Genomic DNA, 19,534 nt, shown 5'->3' on the forward strand with positions numbered 1-19,534 from the left:
ATTCTTAAGCTCACACACACACACACACACACACACACACACACACACACACACATACACAAACACACCAATTCAGGGATCTTTCAATGAAGAAGAGTGGCAAAATGATGTCATCAAATACTGGAAATAATTATACATTTGTCACAATGTATACCACCACAATGTTCTTGGTATTATTTTATTTTATATTAGTAGCTAGGATTTATGTAGCACTTCACAAAGAGTGCCTCCTTTTACCCTCACAATAAACCTGGGATATAAATACCATCATCCTTCTAATTTTACAGATGTGGCAAGTGAAATAATGTAAAGGTCTGGTTGTCTCTAAGTTGTCCTTCCAGACCACCGTCTCAACTCAATCTCCATCAGACTAGAGTAACTCCTTGCCCTCCTGCCCTCCTCTTTTATCCTAGCAGAGATTGTAGTGAGAACTCAAAGGGGCTTGTGAGAAAATACTTCAACCAATGAACTTGCTTCTTTTAAAGGGGCATGTGAGTACTCAGGGGCTTAAAAGCTTCTTTAACTCAGGCTTCTTAAAGGTGCAAACTTATTTTAAACCTCAGAAGATTAAAGGTGTAAACTCCCTTCAAAGGCCCAAACCAAAGGTGTGAATTCTGAGCTAGAGAATTGTCCAGACAATCTGAGTTCTCACCTTGTTATCTTGTTAGATAAGAAGAGATTAAATGAATTGTCTAACATCACATAACTAGGAGATGTCTGTTTCTATATTGCAAACTCATGTCTTTCTGTTTCCAGGTCCAGAACTCTATCAATTATATCACCCAACTTCCAAAAGGAAGCTCATGTAGATACCATTCTTACTATTCCACACATAAGACAAGAAGGAAATGGCAGAATATGTTTGATTCAATTAATCAACAAATCTTTATTTAGCACCTATTTTGTTTTAGGCGCCTTGCTGTAATGTGCTCTTGAGAGATAAAAAGATAAAATCAGATCTGTCCCTGACCTCAAACGCTTATCATTTAGAAGAAGGAAGACTACATAGCCATATATAAGTATTGAAAGAAAAAGCAAAACCAATAGCAGGGAGTAGGTTACTAATCAGGAAAGATTTCACATCAATAGCAGTTTAGCTTTTATTGTTCTTATTATGAGCTCTTATTATTCTCCCTTCAAAGGCAGAAGCTGATGACTTCATATAATGCTGCCTGACAAATTCGGTTCACAGTCAAGTCAAGATATCATCCCATGCTATCACTGGTTCTCTTCAGATATGAAGAATGAACAATAATGGTCTCTGGCCACTAGTCTGATATCTGTCTCTGGCCTTCCAGTCTCACCTTTCCATGTGTTTTTGTATGTTTATTTCCATGGACTCATTTATACTTTGTTAGGTATTTAAATCTCTTCTTCCTTTTCCTTCCCTTCTCTAATCCCCTAGTCTTATGACACTCTGGAAACTCTTAACTAATCTATTACTATTTGTGTCACCTCCTATAGTTGATATTTTGAGTTGAAAATAAAGAGGGGACCCAAGACAACCTCAATAGAGTTTGGATAGAAAATCCATTTGCATCCAGAAAAAGAACTATAGAGGTTGAATGTAAATCAATACATGTTATATCCACTTCTTTTTTCCGTGTTCTTCCTCTTCCGTGGTTTATCCATATTGTTCTGAATTTTGTCTCCTAACATGATTCTTAAAGCATTGTGTATTAAAATGAATAAAAAAAGAAAATTGATGGACAAGTTGTGATATATAAATGAAATGAAATACTATTGGTCTAAAAGAAGAGATGAGCAGGTGGATTTCAGAAAAGTTGGAAAGATTTATATGATGCAGCTTGAATTGAGAAAAATCAGAACATTGTACATAGTAACATAGTACATAGTACATGTACATAGTAACAGCCACATTGTGTGATGGTCAGATATATCGGTTTAGTTCTTAGTATTACAAAGATCTAAGACAATACCAAAAAACTCGGGATGGAAAAAGTTATCCACTTGCATAGAAAGATTTGTGAAGTCTGAATGCAGAACAAAATATACTATTTTCACTTTTAATTTTTTTTTCCTTTCTCAAGATTTTTTCCCTTTTGTTCTGATTCTCCTTTCACAATGTGACTAACGTGAAACTATGTGTAATATATTTGTACATGTATAATCTGTATCAGATGGTTGAATGTCTTGGGGAGGAAAAGGGAAGGATGGGAGGGAGCAATGATTTGGAATTCAAAATCTTATAAAAATCAATGCTGGACACTTAAAAAAATTCAACTTCAGTGCTCACACTTCTACTCTAATTAGCTTTTGTACACTCCTATAAGCAAATTTTTTACATAAGAAACCAAAGAAATATAAAAATTTAAAATGAGGGGGAAAAAGAAAATAAAGAAGGAACTGGTGATATAAAATTGAAGAATTATGTGATGTTTTCCCTCAGGCATCCCAAATTTCTCACTGATTGAAAAACTCAATATTTGGAACATCAAGCTGTTCCTGACAATTACTTTGAATTTCTGGAACATGATGATCTTAGAAAAATCACCATATCACCAATTCACATATGGAAAGGGTTTAGAGGCCATTAAATCCATGCTCTCATTTTACAGACAGGGAAACTGAGGGTGCCTAAAGTCACAAGTGTATGTCTGAAGGACACGAAATGACAGGTCATCCAATGACAAGAGATACTTAGTGAGTGCAAGCAGACCAGAGCATCATGTCTGACATACTATGCTTCAATACAGCCTTTTGGCCTCCTGCTTCTCCTGGCTTCAGTCTATCTTCTCTACAGAGAAATAGATTTCCACATAGATTGGCTCCTTAAAGTGTGTTAGTACTTAGTGAATCTCAAATCCAAAGGGTATCTCAGTCTGCTATTGAAAATGTTTCACACTCAAACTACAGATACTAGGTCATTTTTATTTTCCTTTACTCCTCACAGTATTATTTTATCCAACTAAATTAGTTAAGCAACTATTCTTCAAATTCTATTCTACAAATTTTGTCTGCATACCAAAATTTTGCTGAAGCTGATCCTTAACTGCTTCCAAGAGTTGAATGTTAAACTCTCAGGATAAACATTCACACACACACACACAGAGAGAGAGAGAGAGAGAGAGAGAGAGAGAGAGAGAGAGAGAGAGAGAGAGAGAGAGAGAGAGAGAAAGAGAGAGACAGAGACACATTTGGCAAATTAGGACTTGATTTCTTGTTTTACTGATTTTTAAATTTAAGAAAGGGATGGGTAAAATGTTAATAATGCAGGTTAAAATTAAAAGTGTTTCGTGTTTATGTTTGTGTTTGATTTTGTTTGAGACATTTTTGGAAAGCTGATTATTAAACAGTTACCAGCATATTCCTCTCCTATGTCTTTACACAGTTCATTTCCCTTAAACTCTGAATGCTGGAATGCACATCCTCCTTATCTCTTCCCCTTCTGCCTTGGAATATTTATTATCAGCATTCCTCAAAGATGAGCTCAGGTACCACATCCTAAATGAAGAATGTTCTTATTTCATCTCTCCTCAAACACATTCTGCCTCCATCCCCTTGTCAATATTTATTCCTTTTCAAATATTTGCTATTAACTCCTCTGCTTGCATAATGCAAGCTCCTTGAGGCGGTGGACAGTTTCATTGTTTGGTTTTGTGTGATCAGAAACTCATATAACACTTTGTTAAGTGTGTCATTCATAACTTTTTAAATGACTTGCTGAATGAACCTAGAAAGCAGGTGTGAGCCGGGGCAGTAGGCCTTTTCTTGGAAGGGAATTATGTCTTGTTTTATTTTGTTTGAGATATGTAGGCAGAACATTGACACCTTCACAAGCATTTCTACTCTCCTTTTATTCCATCATGGACATTTTATTTTCTTTAGGTAATATTTTCATATAGTTGTTCAAATTATTAAATGGAGGGTTTCTACAACTTTATTAGTAAAAGTAGACCAGAAACTATAATATTCAATTACAAGATAGTTAGTACAGAGAGAAGGAATGGGCCTGTGATGTCCTTGGTAGAGGGAACTTCTAGGTCAAGAAATCCCTGCTACTAATAGACTTAGATACCTTCTCTGCAATATACAATTTTATATAGTTGCCCAGATTACTAAGAGAGGAGCTACCTTGCTCAGCTTTGCAGGTCCAATATTTAGAAGAGACAATATTTACATACCCACCTTGTTGTCAAAATCTGATCTGAATGCATCAAAACAGATTTGAACTACAAGATGGCTTCTGTGGGAAAAAAAAAAAAAAAAACAAAAACAAAAACATGTGTCTTCTAGCATTGTCTCTATTTTTTAATCAATAAATACAGACACATTTGCTAATTGAACACATGGACGGTGGTAGGCCATGAGAATATATGGATCAAAAAGGAAGGAGTGCCTGCCCTCAAATTTTCATCATTTTGGCAAAGTCAGTATATGCATTTTTTTTCTGTCTTTTTCAGTCATGTCTGATTTTTCACAATCCCATGTTGCTGTTTTTTTTTTGTTTGTTTGTTTTTGTTTTGTTTTGTTTTGTTTATTTTTTTTGCAAAGTTACTGGAGTGGTTGCTCATTTCTTTTCCCATGTCTTCTTACACACGAGGAAGCAGGAAAACAAGGTTAAATGACTTGCCAAAAGTCACACAGCTAGGCAGTGTTTAACACCAGATTTGAATTCAATTCTGGTGCCACCTAATTGCCCAATGAAGGCATCTACAGCATAGAAAAAATGGTAAAATGTAATCACAGGAGGGCACTGATAGTTGGAATGATAAAAAAAAAAAAAAGTTAATTGTTGTTTCCCTCCCAATAGAATACAAGATGCATGAGGAGAGGACTGAATCATTTGTTTCTTGTACCTTCAGACTGAACAAAATACGTGATACCGAGACTTTTAAAATGTTGCATTGAGGAATGAATGAATGAAATAATAAAAAAAGTTCCAATTTTAGAACTTCACCCAGGATCTTCAGCTACCCTAAATAGCACGACTCCTATACTCTGAATAAAATAAAGAAATGGGTCAGTATGCCTTTGAGGAAAAGATGCTATTCTATTTTAACATGGATTCACATCAATCACGGATCTTCTGAATACCTTTCCCTGAAAATGACTAGATAAATTATTCAGCAAAACAGAGTACTTGCCATGTAAAAATTCTATATAACTGATAAGTTACAATTATTTGAAATGACCTATACTATATTGATATACTGTATAATGAGTTAGATCTTCTCTGAGAATTAGCCAAGACCTGTCAAATGACATATCTTTTTGGATATGTGAGAATGAGTCATCTTGTCAGGAATATACTCTCTTTCCTGACAGCAGGGTACCATTTTGAAAACTGCCACTTCAACATGCTAAATGATACCCCCAGAGACCCCCGAAAGTGGAAATGTGCTTCTGAAAATCTAATTTCTTCTGTGGGAATAGTTTACTCACTGCCAAGACCTGACCTCATGCACTGTACTCTCAAATACCAGCCAAGCAATGTATCTGAAAAGCCACACTCCATTTTTTTAGCCTTTGAAAAACTGGTTTCCAAGTCACTTGTGTACAATTTTAGTGAACCAGATAGCTTGTTAAGGAGCTGGGACTTCAGTGACATTCCATCTCAATGGCTCTTTGGAGGATTTATGATGTGATGTGACTCAGACTCTTTTAATCAGTTCAGGTGTTTCCACTTATGATAAATTAAGATTCTGCCAAGTTTTTCAGTCCTTTTTACAGCTTTTATATAATATAAATCTTGTACCATTTTTTCATTCAACTATTGCATTGTGAATTCATAACAACAAGAAAATGTGGCATATATGCATATACTTGTTAAAAATAATGATCAACTGCATATTTTTAAAGGACCTTTCAAAATGACTTTTGTCTTGACCAAAATGGAGACGAGTGCTGGTCCATTAGCACTGTTCCAGCTCTCCTGAGGAAAAAATGTCATTACTATCAATTCTTTTAATGTGCCTGATAAGGCATTTCAGTTTGGTATTAAATATAGTCTTTGTCACAATCTTTGGGGGCTATTTCAGAAAATGCAAATTGAAAGATGCTAGTGAAGGGTATAATAAGTAACTCAGCTCAAGGCTATTGTGAAGTTTGGGATGGACCAAGGGGACTATTGAGAAGGGTAGGATGCTATTTGCATGATTGGGAAAGTAGATGGCAAATTCCCTTTACTTTCATTTAACCTTGGCATAGAGTCCACATTTCATGAAATTATTGAACTAGCTGCCTCCCACTTACCTCCATCTCTAACTTCGAACCAATTTGGCAAACTCTTTAGTTGTTTGTACTTATCACATATTAAGCTCGGATACTAAGATAGATTTTATAAATCACAAGATGTAATTATATCATTCCAAAGAAGAAACTAAGACACAGAGATCAAGAGGAAGCTTCCTTAATGCTGAGAATTGGGAAGGAATAATGTAATTTTCTGCTTCAATCTTTATCCAGAAAAACATCTCTTAATATATCTGAAAAGAAAAGAAAGCTGACAATTATCAAATAGATTTTATTACAATATAGTCAGTGCATCTTAACGTTTGCTAGGAGATAATGGACACATAATAAAAAAAATAGACAAAATAAGGCAAATCTCAATTATTATAATTTTGAATAAAGACCTCTTCAACATTCGTGCTCCATTACCTATTAATTAAGTTCCAAGCACAATACTTGGAATGCAATGGCAAAAAATAAAAGCACCTCTGCCCTCATGGAGTGTATGTTCTCTTGAAGTTCTCATTGAGGATATAGTCTTGTAATTTCTTCAGAACCATGAAGGAATTTCATTAACTGACTGTACCTTTAGAGATTACTTTCCGTGCGCTAATTGTGGCTCAGATGGTTAGGAAATAACACTGAATAAAACTCCAAGTAGAATTAAAATTCAGATTGAGAATTCATAGGACCATTATCTCATCTCTGAATTGAAAGTAATTTACACCTGCTCACTATTGAACATAATTAAAAGTGGGAGCAAAAGAGATTTTGTGGCATTCTCAAAGGGACAAGAATTTATGTCTTAACTAACTGAGAACAAGACATGAAATTACTACTCTCTTCAAATTCAGGATGTCCTAAAAGTAGGGAAAAGAGTGGGGAGGGACAACAATTCAATGACAGTTTGTTTTTTTTTGTTTGTTTTTTTCCTACCAGCTTTGTACTCCTCGGATTTGATTCTTTTATCCCAATTAAAATAAATCCCTTATCAGAAAACTCATGATTCTTCAATAATGTCAACTTTTGTCCTCATTCCTTTTCAGTACACTCACTACACTTTTCTTTGATGAGAGAGCTAAAGGGAAGGGTAAAGAACTCTTTCCAAAATCTCTATTTAAACAGGGCTCTCAAGACAGCTAGCTCTTTATTGCCAATTAGTTTGCAGTCTTTGGGCTTTACTCTACAATTCCCCAAAGAAAGCATACCTCATCGGAAAACTAATCATCACTCACTATTGCATTATGTTGGGTCTTACCTGATGGGAGTTCTAGAAGAAGAAAGCTTCTCTTTAAAACTCTAGCTCTTTCTTCATTTCTTACTATCTTTCTTCCTTTTATTGGATTATGTTGTATCTCTTAATCGGTTACCTTCCTTTCAAGACCCTATATTTCATCTTCCTATTGTACTTTTCTTTTTCCATTAAATTGTAAGTTTCCTTAGGCATGAGACTTTTTTCTTTTTTTCTTTTTTTCATATTTATACATCTGATGCTTAGCCCAGGTACATATTAAGAACCTCATCAATATTAATTCACTGAATGATTAGCAGTTTGCTAAAACTTTCAGATACATTGGGCTATCTCATGACTTAGCTGAATATACTACATAAACCAGACAAGAAAAAGCAGTGTTCAAAGCTTACCGACTTATTATAATTAAATTCAGTAATATAATATTGCTCATTATAAGAGGTCTTATTGACACATGGAGGGGATACAAGTAGAAAATGTCAGGATTCTTTATGATAAAGGCAGAGTGCATCAGAGATGAATAGTGCCTTAGAAGTAATTTAGTCATAATAGTCATTTTTCTTTTTCTTTTTCTTTTTTTACTTTGTTCTTTGGGGGATAAAACCATAGTAATGGTATTGCTGGTTCAAAGGGTATTGACATTTTTAAAGCCTTTTGGGCATAGTTCAAGATTGTTCTCTAGAATGCTCATAGGACACTTCACAACTCCACAAACAATTCATTGGTCTACTTCTTTGTCCACAACCCCAACAGCAGTTAGTCATTTTTCCTTTTCTATAATATTGGCTAATCTTTTAAAGCAGCTAATCTTTTAATCTGGTCCCTTATATCCTCCCAGAGAATGGGCTTGTGGGTATTCCAAAGGTGTAAACTCCTTTAAAGGTGTAAACTCCTTTCAGAAGACTAAAGGTGTAAACTCCTTTCAGAAGACTAAAGGTGTAAACTCCTTTCAGAAGACTAAAGGTATAAACTCCTTTCAGAAGACTAAAGGTGCAAACTCCTTTTAAAGATGTGAACTAAAGGTGTGCATTCTGAGCAAGAGAATTGCCAAGTACCAACTTACCATCTAGTAAGAACCTAACAATTTATTTATTATTATTTTGGATTTTTTTTTCATGTGACTATTGAGATAACTGTAAACCTCTCTCTTCTACCACGGTTTCCTGATTTTCTTCCAACTTTTGCTACAACAATTTGCAGAATATTTTTAAAAAATCATTAATCAAAATTATCCAATTACTTTGTATGATCCTTTCTATCATTTATTTGGTCATAGAGTTTAGTTTTACAAGTTCTAGCAAATAATTTTTTCTGTGCTTCCCTACTTTCGTTATATCATCCTGCAAGTATAAAGCATATACACATTTTGACCTTATCTTGATATGCTCTTTGTAATAGCAGTCAAAACCCACTTCCTGTCACATTGCTTTTCAGTTTTCCCAGAGTTTGTTGTTCTTATTCTTATTGTAAATGGTGAATACTTTCCCCAAAAGCAAAATCTTAAATCTTTGAATTTATTGAGTTCAAGCTTACTGTGGCCATTTCCACGTTCGTGGGGGGGGGGGGAAATATATATATATATATATATATATATATATATATATATATATACATATATATATATATACATATATACATATATACATATATATATATATACATATCTATCTATATATGTATATCTATATCTATATATATGTATGTATATATATATATACATATATATTTATATATACATACATATATATAGATATAGATATACACACACACATACACACACACACATATATATGTATATATGCTACTCTAGTCCATTTACCAACCATTCAGCTACTTCTTAGCCACTATCAGATTCTTTTAATGATTACTGCTTTGTAATAGACTTTGAAATCTGGTACTGCCACATTCTCTTGCTTCATTTATTTTATTTATTTCCTTGATATTGTTCTACTTGTTCAACTGTTACTTGTGCTTATTAGTATTTCTATTTCCCAGAACCTAATTCCTTAACCTCTGATTGAATCAACTCCTTTTTTTATAAAATGAGAAAATATATAATTACATGAGTAATTTTGTCCAGCCTTATACTATTAAAGTGACAATTTAATTGCAATGGATGAATGTGCACAAATATGAATTGGCCAGATTAATACAAAATGAAATAGAATATATAAAAGTTCTTTTTAGAAAAAAATGAACAAGCCATAAATAACTTTCCCAAAGAAAAATAAGAGAAAATGATCAGATGAATTTACAAGTCAATTCTAGCAAATATTTAAGGCATGCATTTAGGGTTAGTTTAATCCCCAAATCAAGTAAATTCTTTGAAAGATAGGTAAGATAAAAAGTTCTGCTTCATACCTAAATTAGAGAAAGCTTTGGCTACCTTCCTTAATAATATTGATGCAAAATTTTTATTTAAATATTAGTAAGGAAATTACAATAATAATAACCATATATTATGACCAGGTAGGATTTTTATTAGGAATGAAGGACTACAAAGAGATTTTTTCCCCTTTATTAAAGCTTTTTATTTTTCAAAACATGTGCATGGACATTAGCCCTTGCTAAATCTTGTGTTCCAATTCATCCCACCTTCCCCTAGATGGCAAATAGTCTAATACATGTTAAACATGGTAGGAATATATATTAAATCCAATATATGCACACATATTTATACAATTATTATGCCACTTAAGAGAAATCAAATTAATCCAGTTAAAAAAAAAAAGAGAGAAGCAAAATAAAATCCAAGCATACAACATCAAAAAAGTGAATATGCTATATTGTGATCCACACTCAGTTCCCACAGTCCTCTCTCTGGTTGTTGATGGCTCTCTTCACCACTGAACAATGGGAACTGGTTTGAATCATCTCACTGTTGAAAAGAGCCATGTCCATCAGAATTGATCAAGGTATAGTCTTGTTGTTGCCATGGATAATGATTTCCTGGTCCTGTTCATATCCCTTAGCATCTATCCATGTCTCTCCAGACCTTTCTGAAATAATCCTGCTAGTCCTTTGTTGCAGAACAATAATATTTCATAACATTCATATGTATATAACTCTATTTTTGCTTTCTCTAATTTAGGTATCAAGCAGTTATAAGGGGAAATTTTATAGCTCTTGATGCTTACTTGCATAAAATAGAGAAAGAGAAGATCAATGAATTGGGGTTGCAACTAAAAAAGCTATAAAAAGAGTAAATAAAAAAAAAAATCAAATACCAAACTTGAAATTCTAAGGATAAAAGGAGAGATTAATAAAAATGAAAGTAAAAAACTATTGAATTAATAAATAAAACTAAGAGTTGGTTTTATAAAAAACTAACAAAATAGGTAAACTTTTAGTGAATTAGGTTAGAAAAACGAAAGAGAAAAATCAAATGGCTAGTCTCAAAAGTGAAAAGGGAGAATGTTCCACCAATGAAGAGGAAATTAGAGAATGATTATTTATTATTTTGCCCAACTTTATGCCAATAAATTTGATAACATAATTTAAAGAAGCAGGCAAACTGCCAGGAGTTTTGCCAAAGATCTGTTCTCAATTTTGGAGTTCAGAATCTCCACCTTTCTCCTCCTCATCCTGCTGCCAAGTGAAGTCTCACCTCTCTCACCCCACCCTCAAATCCTTGCAGAGGATTATCTTAACATCAAACATTGAATCAGCACCAAAGGTCAGAAGAGCCAGTTTTCGAAACATATGCTAATAGAGCCATTGTCTCATATTGAATAGGTAATTAGCCTTAAGTGCTGCTTCTGTTTTCTTTTTCCAATTTGTCAATTTTATTTTTTAAGGAGTTATATTCTTTTTCCATTTAATTATGTCTATTTTGTAATGAATTTTCTTTGGATATTTCTGTATTTCCTTTTCCAAACCCTCTTGTAAAGTTCTCATTTACATTGCCCATTTTTCTTCCAGCTCTCTTTTTCGAGCCTTTTAAATAGAGGAATTGAGGAAAAATTAATTGCTATATATAAACTAAGTCAATATAATAAAAATGAATACTATTTCAGTTAATTTACTTATTCAGTGCCATATAAACTATCAGATAATTATTTTTCAACATAGAAAAAATAATAAAACTCATCTACCATAACAAAATGGCAAGAATATCAAAGGAAACAATGAAAAAATAATATGTGAACGACAAAGGTCTAACATACCAGATTCCAATTACAAAATGGTAATCATCAAAATAGTTAAATGATGTAAGAAACAGAATATGGTCATTCTAATAGCTTAAGTATACAACATATAGAAGCAAATGAAAAAAGAAACCCATTCCCTAATAATCCCAAAGATCCCAAATACTGAGGAAAGAGCTTACTGACTGAGAAAAACCAAAACAACCAAACAAGAAACCTGTCAGTCAACTGAAAAACACATTAGCCATAGGTGAATGTTTTATGCTGCATACAATAATAAAGTAAAACCAAAATGTATGCATGATTTAGACATAAAGGATGAAACCAAATGACAATTAGCTATCATGGCATAGAAAATAATTTTCTTTGTCAATGTAAACGTTCTTTTCTTTTTTCAGTTAATTCTTACTTGACATGTTTTGGGGTTTCTACTTAATGCTGAACTCTTGTGGGTATAAAAATATGGACAATTGAGAAGGAAATAAAATAAGAAAAACCTAAATCAGGTAGATATGAGAGCAGTGAATTGACAATCAGTTTGTTTGAGCTTTATAGTGACTCTGCCCTTCAAGTTACTTTTCTGGAATTCTTATTTTAAATAGTTCTTCAGATGATACACATACACATCTTTTATATATACATATACATATACATATACATATACATATACATATACATATACATATACATATACCTATACATATACATATATATATGTATGTATGTATACATACACATACACCTATACAAGCACACATATATCCTCTTTGATTTTACATATTGTCTCTCCCATTTTTAATTAATTGCAGCACTGCTCAAATGGTATTAGGGCAAGCTATTCATCTGTGAATGAAAAGGTTCAATTCTATCCAATTTTCAAAGTGACTTTTTAAAAATGGGTGCCATTCACTTCCTCAGTTCATTTTAGGGATTGCCTTTTACCTCCAAAGTCAAATACAAACTACCATGTTGGACATTTAAAGCCTCATGCAGTTTAGATTCAGCCCACCTTTTCAGCATTGCTAGATAGTACTCTTAGTCACTCACTCACTGATCTATCCCTATGGCCTTAATATTGGTTATCCACAGAACTCCATCATGGCTTCCTAGCCCTTTGTCCTGACTTCCCTTTAGGTAGGGAATGGATTCTCTCCTTTAAAACAAATGGGTTCACATTGTAATTCCAGATCTTTCCTGATCATTCTAAGTGCTAATATCATCCTTCCAGTTAGTCTGTATTTGTGTTTTCAATCTGGAGTCCATAAACCAGCTGTAATTGATTGATATTGGGTTTCAATTCATTAAAACTACCAGGAATGTGAATAAAATGACAATTGATGAAGGAAAGGGATGGATACAAAGAGCCAGCATAACTTCACTCATAGCTCATGGCACACTAACCTCATTTTTAGGTGAGCTACAATTTACTAGGCACATACTATTTGTTGAATGCCATGGATACAAAAATCAAAATAAGACACAATAACAATCCTGAAAAAGCTCACAGAAAATGGGGGAGACAATATGTAAACTACTAAAATCAAAGAGGATATATGTGTGCTTGTATAGCTGTATGTATGTGTGTATACGTATATAGCTATATATATGTATATGTATATATACATATAAAAGATGTGTATATGTATTACATCTATATGTATATATCTACACACAAACATTCATAAATATACACATATTCATACACACAAGCATGCTTTCATATGTATGCACATATACCCTGAACATATACATGCATGCATACAGAAAAACATACCTACACATAAGTACACACATATGAATGTACTCATATATACACATTATACACTTACATATATGGATACTTACACACATATATTATCTTTTTTTCTATATGTATATATAATAGAAGAATATTGTGAGCGTACTTTACATGTTTTTTTTTTTTCTAAATTGTGCTAAGGCACCTCAAAAGTACGGTGGGAAATGATTGATAGAGCCAGGTTAAAAAAGCACCCTGACAGGCTAGAATCTGAGGCTGAATTAAAGCAAAGGTATTCTTAAAAATAAATGCAAATTCTTCAGTTGCTGATAAAATATGAATTCTTACATAATATAAGATAGGTGAGTCCTGGGAAAAGAGAATTCACATTAAAAAAAGATTCTCAGTTTTAAGGAAATATAAAGTCTCTTTGGAAAAGCAAAGTAATGTAGAAGCCAAAAAAATAAAAAAAAAAAATTAAAAAAAGGATGCAATCTTTACCTGAATTAGGGAGGACAAATCTTCCAGAAATCATGTTGTGAAAGTTTTGTGTCTCTGTTCTTGTCACAGCACATCTCATGGTGTTCAGGAGACGCCTCCCCAGTTGAAGAAGGCTGCTAATAAGCTGGAGAGTGGTCTATGAAGAGTGATGGCCTTTGATTTCATGGAATAAGATAGGCACATGAAGGATTTGGACAAGTTTAGCCTCGAGAAAAGAAGATTCAAGGGGAACATGATAGCTAAACGAAAGTATTTGAAGAGCTGTCATATGTAGGAAAGATTAGATTTGATCTGTCTGGTCTAAGAAAGCAGAGCTAGGAACAATTGGTAGAAGTTTCAAAGGGGCCAATTTATACTTGAGGTTAACAAAAAAGTTCTTAAATTAGAGCTTCCTAAAGGGAATGGTCTGCTTCAAGTGGGGGAATGTTTCCTTCCCCTGAGGTTTTGAAGCCGAAGCTAAACGGCCATTTTTAGACAGGCAGCAGGCAAATACTATATGATTATTGAGCATTTGTTTTATTTACCATGTGCCACATATTGCACTAAATACGGAGGATACAAATTCAGGGGGAATAAAGAAATCCACTCCATGACAGCAAGAAGCCTCCATTCTTTAGGGTAAACCACCCCAAAGGAGGTGGAAAAGGCAGGGCGAGCATGGACTCAAGGGCAGAACAATAAAACATATTAGAATGAACTGTGGAGGGAAAGTAAGGATAACTAGCTTGGGTCCTTATGGGAAATATTTCCCTTGGGGCAAACTAATCAATGGGAGAAGTGGGTCAGAATGAAGATAGTGTTCCAGTCAGTATGATCCAGGTGCTAAGCGAAGTTCCAGGGAGAGATGGCAGAGTAAGAATTATAGACATATTAGATAAAGTTGGTTTTCCTTTATACATGGGTGTTAGGTTTACAAGGTGAGAACTCAGGTTGTTTGGACAATTCTCTGGCTCAGAGTTGCCACCTTTGGTTCAGGCCTTGGAAGGGAGTTTACACCTTTGGAGGTAGAGTTTACATGTTTAAAGGAGTTTGCACCTTTGGACTTCTGAAGAGGCATTTACACATTTAGAGGAGTTTACACCTTTAAAAGAAGCAAATTCATTGGCTGTGGAAGTTCACACAGGCCCATTCTCTGGGAGGATAAAAGAGCCAGCTTTGAGCCTGGAGTTAGTCTGACTGAGATTGAGCTTAGACGGTGGTCTGGAAGGAGAGTCTAGCTGGGAGAGTGAGTTGAGACTGCCGTCTGGAAGGATAACTTAGAGACCACCGGACCTTTACAATTTGGCGCCTGAACAGGGACTATTTTGTGGACATTGTGGGAGTAGCGCAACAGCTGTACTTGGACGGAGCAAGGAAAAGCGGGGGGAAAAACCCAGTAGAGCAGTGGGAATCATATCCCCGCCTGTTAAACCACAGCAAACGAGATGCATCGTTACTCTTGTCCACTGGATTGTAAGGTTTATGTAGGTAACCTTGGTTACAATGGCGACAAGACAGAATTGGAAATTGCTTTTGGATATTATGGGCCACTCCGAAGTGTGTGGGTTGCAAGAAATCCTCCAGGCTTTGCTTTTGTTGAATTTGAAGATCCCAGAAATGCAGCTGATGCTGTTAGAGAATTAAATGGAAGAACACTTTGTGGTTGCCGGGTAAGGGTGGAACTGTCGACTGGGGAGAAAAGAAGTCGGAATCTCCGTCCTCCACCTTCTTGGGGTCGTCGCCCATGGGATGATTATCGGAGAAGTCCTCCACCCCGTCGCAGATCACCACGAAGAAGAAGCTTTTCTCGCAGCCCCAGAAGAAGAAGCTTTTCTCGCAGCCCCAGAAGAAACTTTTCTCGCAGCCCCAGAAGAAGAAGCTTTTCTCGCAGCCCCAGAAGAAAAAGCTTTTCTCGCAGCCCGAGAAGAAACTTTTCTCGGAGCCCCAGAAGAAGCTTTTCTCGCAGCCCCAGAAGAAGAAGCTTTTCTCGCAGCCCCAGAAGAAGAAGCTTTTCTCGCAGCCCCAGAAGAAGAAGCTTTTCTCGCAGCCCTAGAAGAAGAAGCTTTTCTCGCAGCCCCAGAAGAAGAAGCTTTTCTCGCAGCCGGAGCAGGTCCCTTTCAAGAGATAGAAGAGAGAGATCACTGTCAGGGGAGAGAAATCATAAGCCTTCTCCTTCCTTTTCCAGGTCTCGCAGTCACTCTAAGTCAAATGAAAAGAAATAGAATATTGGCCTTCAAGAGGAGTGATTTACAGGAAGTAACCCTTCATTTGACAGGAGCATGTACAGAACATTACAAGTTTTGTTTGAGCCTTCATAAGCTCAGTGCATTTTAAAAATTTGTTTATTGTCTTGTAACATGTAAAGATGTATATCTGTATGGCTTAAAACAGATCATATAAGGCATGTAATACCAAGAATTTGTTAACTTTACAGCGTTCCCTTAAACGAAATTCTAATTTTTATTGATTGTTATTGTTTTGCGTCAATTTGCAAATTTCTAAAACCTGCAATGGCCAAAAAAATAATATCTTGATTTGTGTGGAGATCCTTGATTTTTATCCACAGCAGTGTTATATGTGCAGCATCAGTTAAACAAAATGCAATGCTAAAGCTCCTCTTAGAACAGGCCAGCAGGTAAATTGGAAAATAAGAAGCATACCAAAATAAATATAATTGCTTGGCTCAAATGTGTGATGGCAATTTTAGAAAAAGAAAAGGGGGGGGGCAGCTAGGTGGCACAGTGCATAGAGCACCAGCCCTGAATTCAGGAGGATAGAAGTTCAAATCTGGTCTCAGGCACTTAACATTTCCTAGCTGTGTGACCCTGGGCAAGTCACTTAACCCCAGCCTCAGGGGGAAAAAAAAAAAAAAAACAGAAAAAGAAAAGAAAAAAAAAATTCTAAGTGGACACATACCTTTAAGTGAAAACCTTAAGAGGTTTTGAGGAATTTAGTCTTTTTTTTTTTTTTTTTTTTTTTTTTACTTAAGGTCATGGATTCTTTTTGTAGTTGATGCACTGTGAGTAAATAAGTAGTGATATAAAAATTCGTCATTCACACAGACTTCAAGTTTAAGGGTACACTGTAGAAATAAAACTTTTTGAGTTACTGTGCAAGACTTTTTTTTTTTTTTTTTCACGATGTCATTTGTAACATGTTTTGTGAGACCTTCGGGATTAAAGTTTTGATTACAAATTGTTGCTTAACTTTTGAATACTTAAAAGTTTTCCTTGTAGAACCTAATTCAGCCTATGAGCTTGCTTCTTTTAAAGGTGAGGGGCAGCTAGGTGGCACAGTGGACAGAGCACCGGCCTTGAATTCAGGAGGACCAGAGTTCAAATGTGGTCTCAGGCACTTAACATTTCCTAGCTGTGTGACCCTGGGCAAGTCACTTAACCCCAGCCTAGGAAGGGAGGGAGGGAGGGAGGGAGGGAGGAAGGAAGGAAGGAAGGGAGGGAGGGAGGGAGGGAGGGAGGAAGGGAGGGAGGAAGGGAGGGAGGGAGGGAGGAAGGAAGGAAGGAAGAAAGGGAGGGAGGGAGGAAGGAAGGAAGGAAGAGAGGGAGGGAGGGAGGGAGGAAGGAAGGAAGGAAGGAAGGAAGGAAGGAAGGAAGGAAGGAAGGAAGGAAGGAAGGAAGGAAGGAAGGAAGGAAGGAAGGAAGGAAGGAAGGAAGGAAGGAAGGAAGGAAGGAAGGAAGGAAGGAAGGAAGGAAGGGGGGAAGGAAGGAAGAGAGGGAGGGAGGGAGGGAGGAAGAAAGAAGGGAGGGAGGAAAGAAAGAAAGAAAGGAAGGAAGGAAGGAAGGAAGGAAGGAAGGAAGGAAGAAAGGGAGGGAGGGAGGGAAGGAGGGAGGGAGGAAGAAAGAAAGAATGAAGGAAAGAAAGAAAGAAAGGAAGGAAGGAAGGAAGGAAGGAAGGAAGGAAGGAAGGAAGGAAGGAAGGAAGGAAGGAAGGAAGGAAGGAAGGAAGGAAGGAAGGAAGGAAGGAAGGAAGGAAGGAAGATGTAAACTCCTCTAAATGTACAAACTCCTTTTCAGAAATCCAAAGGTGTAAACTCCCCTTAAAGGCCCAAACCAAAGGTGTGAATTCTGAGCTAGAGAATGAATGGCCCAGACAACCTGAGTTATAACCTTGTAATCCTAACACATGGGTTGGGATATATAGCAATAGATATTCATTCAAATTCACATTCTATTATTCTATGTATATGTTGTCTCACTGAAGAAGAGCTAAATAAATGGAAAGAAGGAACTTTTATTTTTGTCTTTGTATCCCTAACAGCTAGAACAGAACCTGACATGAAAGAGTTGGTCCTTAAGAGAGGCTTTGTCTTACCACTTCCTAGCTGTGTGACCCTAGGCAAGTCACTTAATCCCAGCCTCAGGAAAAAAACAAAAACAAAAACAAAAAAAAAGAGGCTTTGTGAGTTGACACATGAAGCAATTCTTACTGTCCCTTACTAGCTGAATATTCTCAAATTCTCATCAAAAGGGAAAAATCAAGGGGGCAATGTAATATCTTTCTAGTTGCTTTCTATGTAGACTTAGTCCAATGTCCAAACAAAGGAGAAAATACTAGGGGAAATGTAGACAATGGCAGCAAGGAACATGAAGTCAGCTCTTTAATTCTTTGATGCCTTATTCAGTATGTATGTAGGCTCCTACTGTGTCATCTAACTATATCCTCTTTTTACAAGACATTTTCAATTTAGAACATCTGTAAAAATATCTACCCAATTGAATTCTTATGGAGTAAAACTATTCAGATCTAATGGAATAGATTCCAAAGTTATGTTAAAAATTTCCAAAAGGATCACGTAGAGAAGTATATTAGGACAAATTCTCATCTTTACTTTGTTGAAGTCTAGTAAAATAGAAGCTGTTAGCAGACACTTTCCTCTACTCCTCATAACTCTTCCCAATGGTCCTGACTTTGTCTGTTTGACCAGGATGTGTCAGTGAACATTTGCTCTAAAACTTTCAGTTAAATTGATGAAGCAGAAGGTCACTCCATTTCATTTCTCCATAGCTGTCACAAATACAATTTTTGGCTAAATAGGAAATTGTTTTCTCAGCCCTAAAGTAACAATGCCAAGCATTGTGTTCTCAAAAGAGGATCCTAAAGAAACTTCTGTACTCTCAAAAATAATCTCCCCTTCTTTAAAAGAAAACAGGGGCAGCTAGGTGGCACAGTGGATAGAGCACCAGCCAGAAGTCAGGAGGACCCAAGTTCAAATCTTGTCTCAGACACTCAACACTTCCTAGCTGTGTGACCCTGGGCAAGTCACTTAACCCCAGCCTCAAAAGAAAAAAAAAAAAAACAAACAGAAAAAGGCTACATTTGGGTAACTTTGAGCGCCTTAAAACCTTGCTCACACGACCTAAGTACAACATTAACTTCACACACATTAAAAAATAATGTGTCCTTTTCACTGACAGAAATAAATACCCTGGAGTGTTCAAAGGTACCCAAGTTGTAAGGTCAGATATTCCCACTCTTTATACTCATGGATTTTTGAATCATAGGAAGAAATATATTTCATCTTGTATAGTCATCTTAGTTTATTTAGGAAGAATGATAGCAGAGAGAAACAATGGCGCACTATATTCTACTAGGAATTACAAGTACATTTTACCCTGCTGCTTCCATATTTAGTTGAAAATTTGAACATGAGACTTGCAGCACCTATGAAGCCTGATGTGTAGATGAACAGATAGAGAGATGTAG

At 35.6% G+C, this 19,534-nt stretch overlaps 1 protein-coding gene across 1 annotated transcript; it reads left to right on the forward strand.

The window, feature by feature from the left end:
• Positions 1-15,224: 15,224 nt before the first annotated feature.
• Positions 15,225-16,035, forward strand: LOC141540484 (serine/arginine-rich splicing factor 3-like). The gene is made up of 2 exons (XM_074264602.1): positions 15,225-15,593; positions 15,882-16,035. The coding sequence occupies exons 1-2, from the start codon at positions 15,259-15,261 to the stop codon at positions 16,033-16,035; spliced, it is 489 nt and encodes a 162-aa protein (XP_074120703.1). The 5' UTR covers positions 15,225-15,258.
• Positions 16,036-19,534: the final 3,499 nt, after the last annotated feature.

Source organism: Sminthopsis crassicaudata, chromosome 4 (genome assembly GCF_048593235.1).
Source record: "Sminthopsis crassicaudata isolate SCR6 chromosome 4, ASM4859323v1, whole genome shotgun sequence".
NCBI classification, from domain to species: domain Eukaryota; kingdom Metazoa; phylum Chordata; class Mammalia; order Dasyuromorphia; family Dasyuridae; genus Sminthopsis; species Sminthopsis crassicaudata.

What these genes read in the sequence shown, in the direction of transcription:
- LOC141540484 (XM_074264602.1), top strand. Translation starts at nt 15,259, where the DNA reads ATGCATCGTTACTCTTGTCCACTGGATTGTAAGGTTTATGTAGGTAAC. An exon ending in AGAAGTCCTCCACCCCGTCG is followed by an intron (nt 15,594 to 15,881) that starts CAGATCACCACG and finishes AAGAAGCTTTTC; the next exon opens with TCGCAGCCCCAGAAGAAGAA.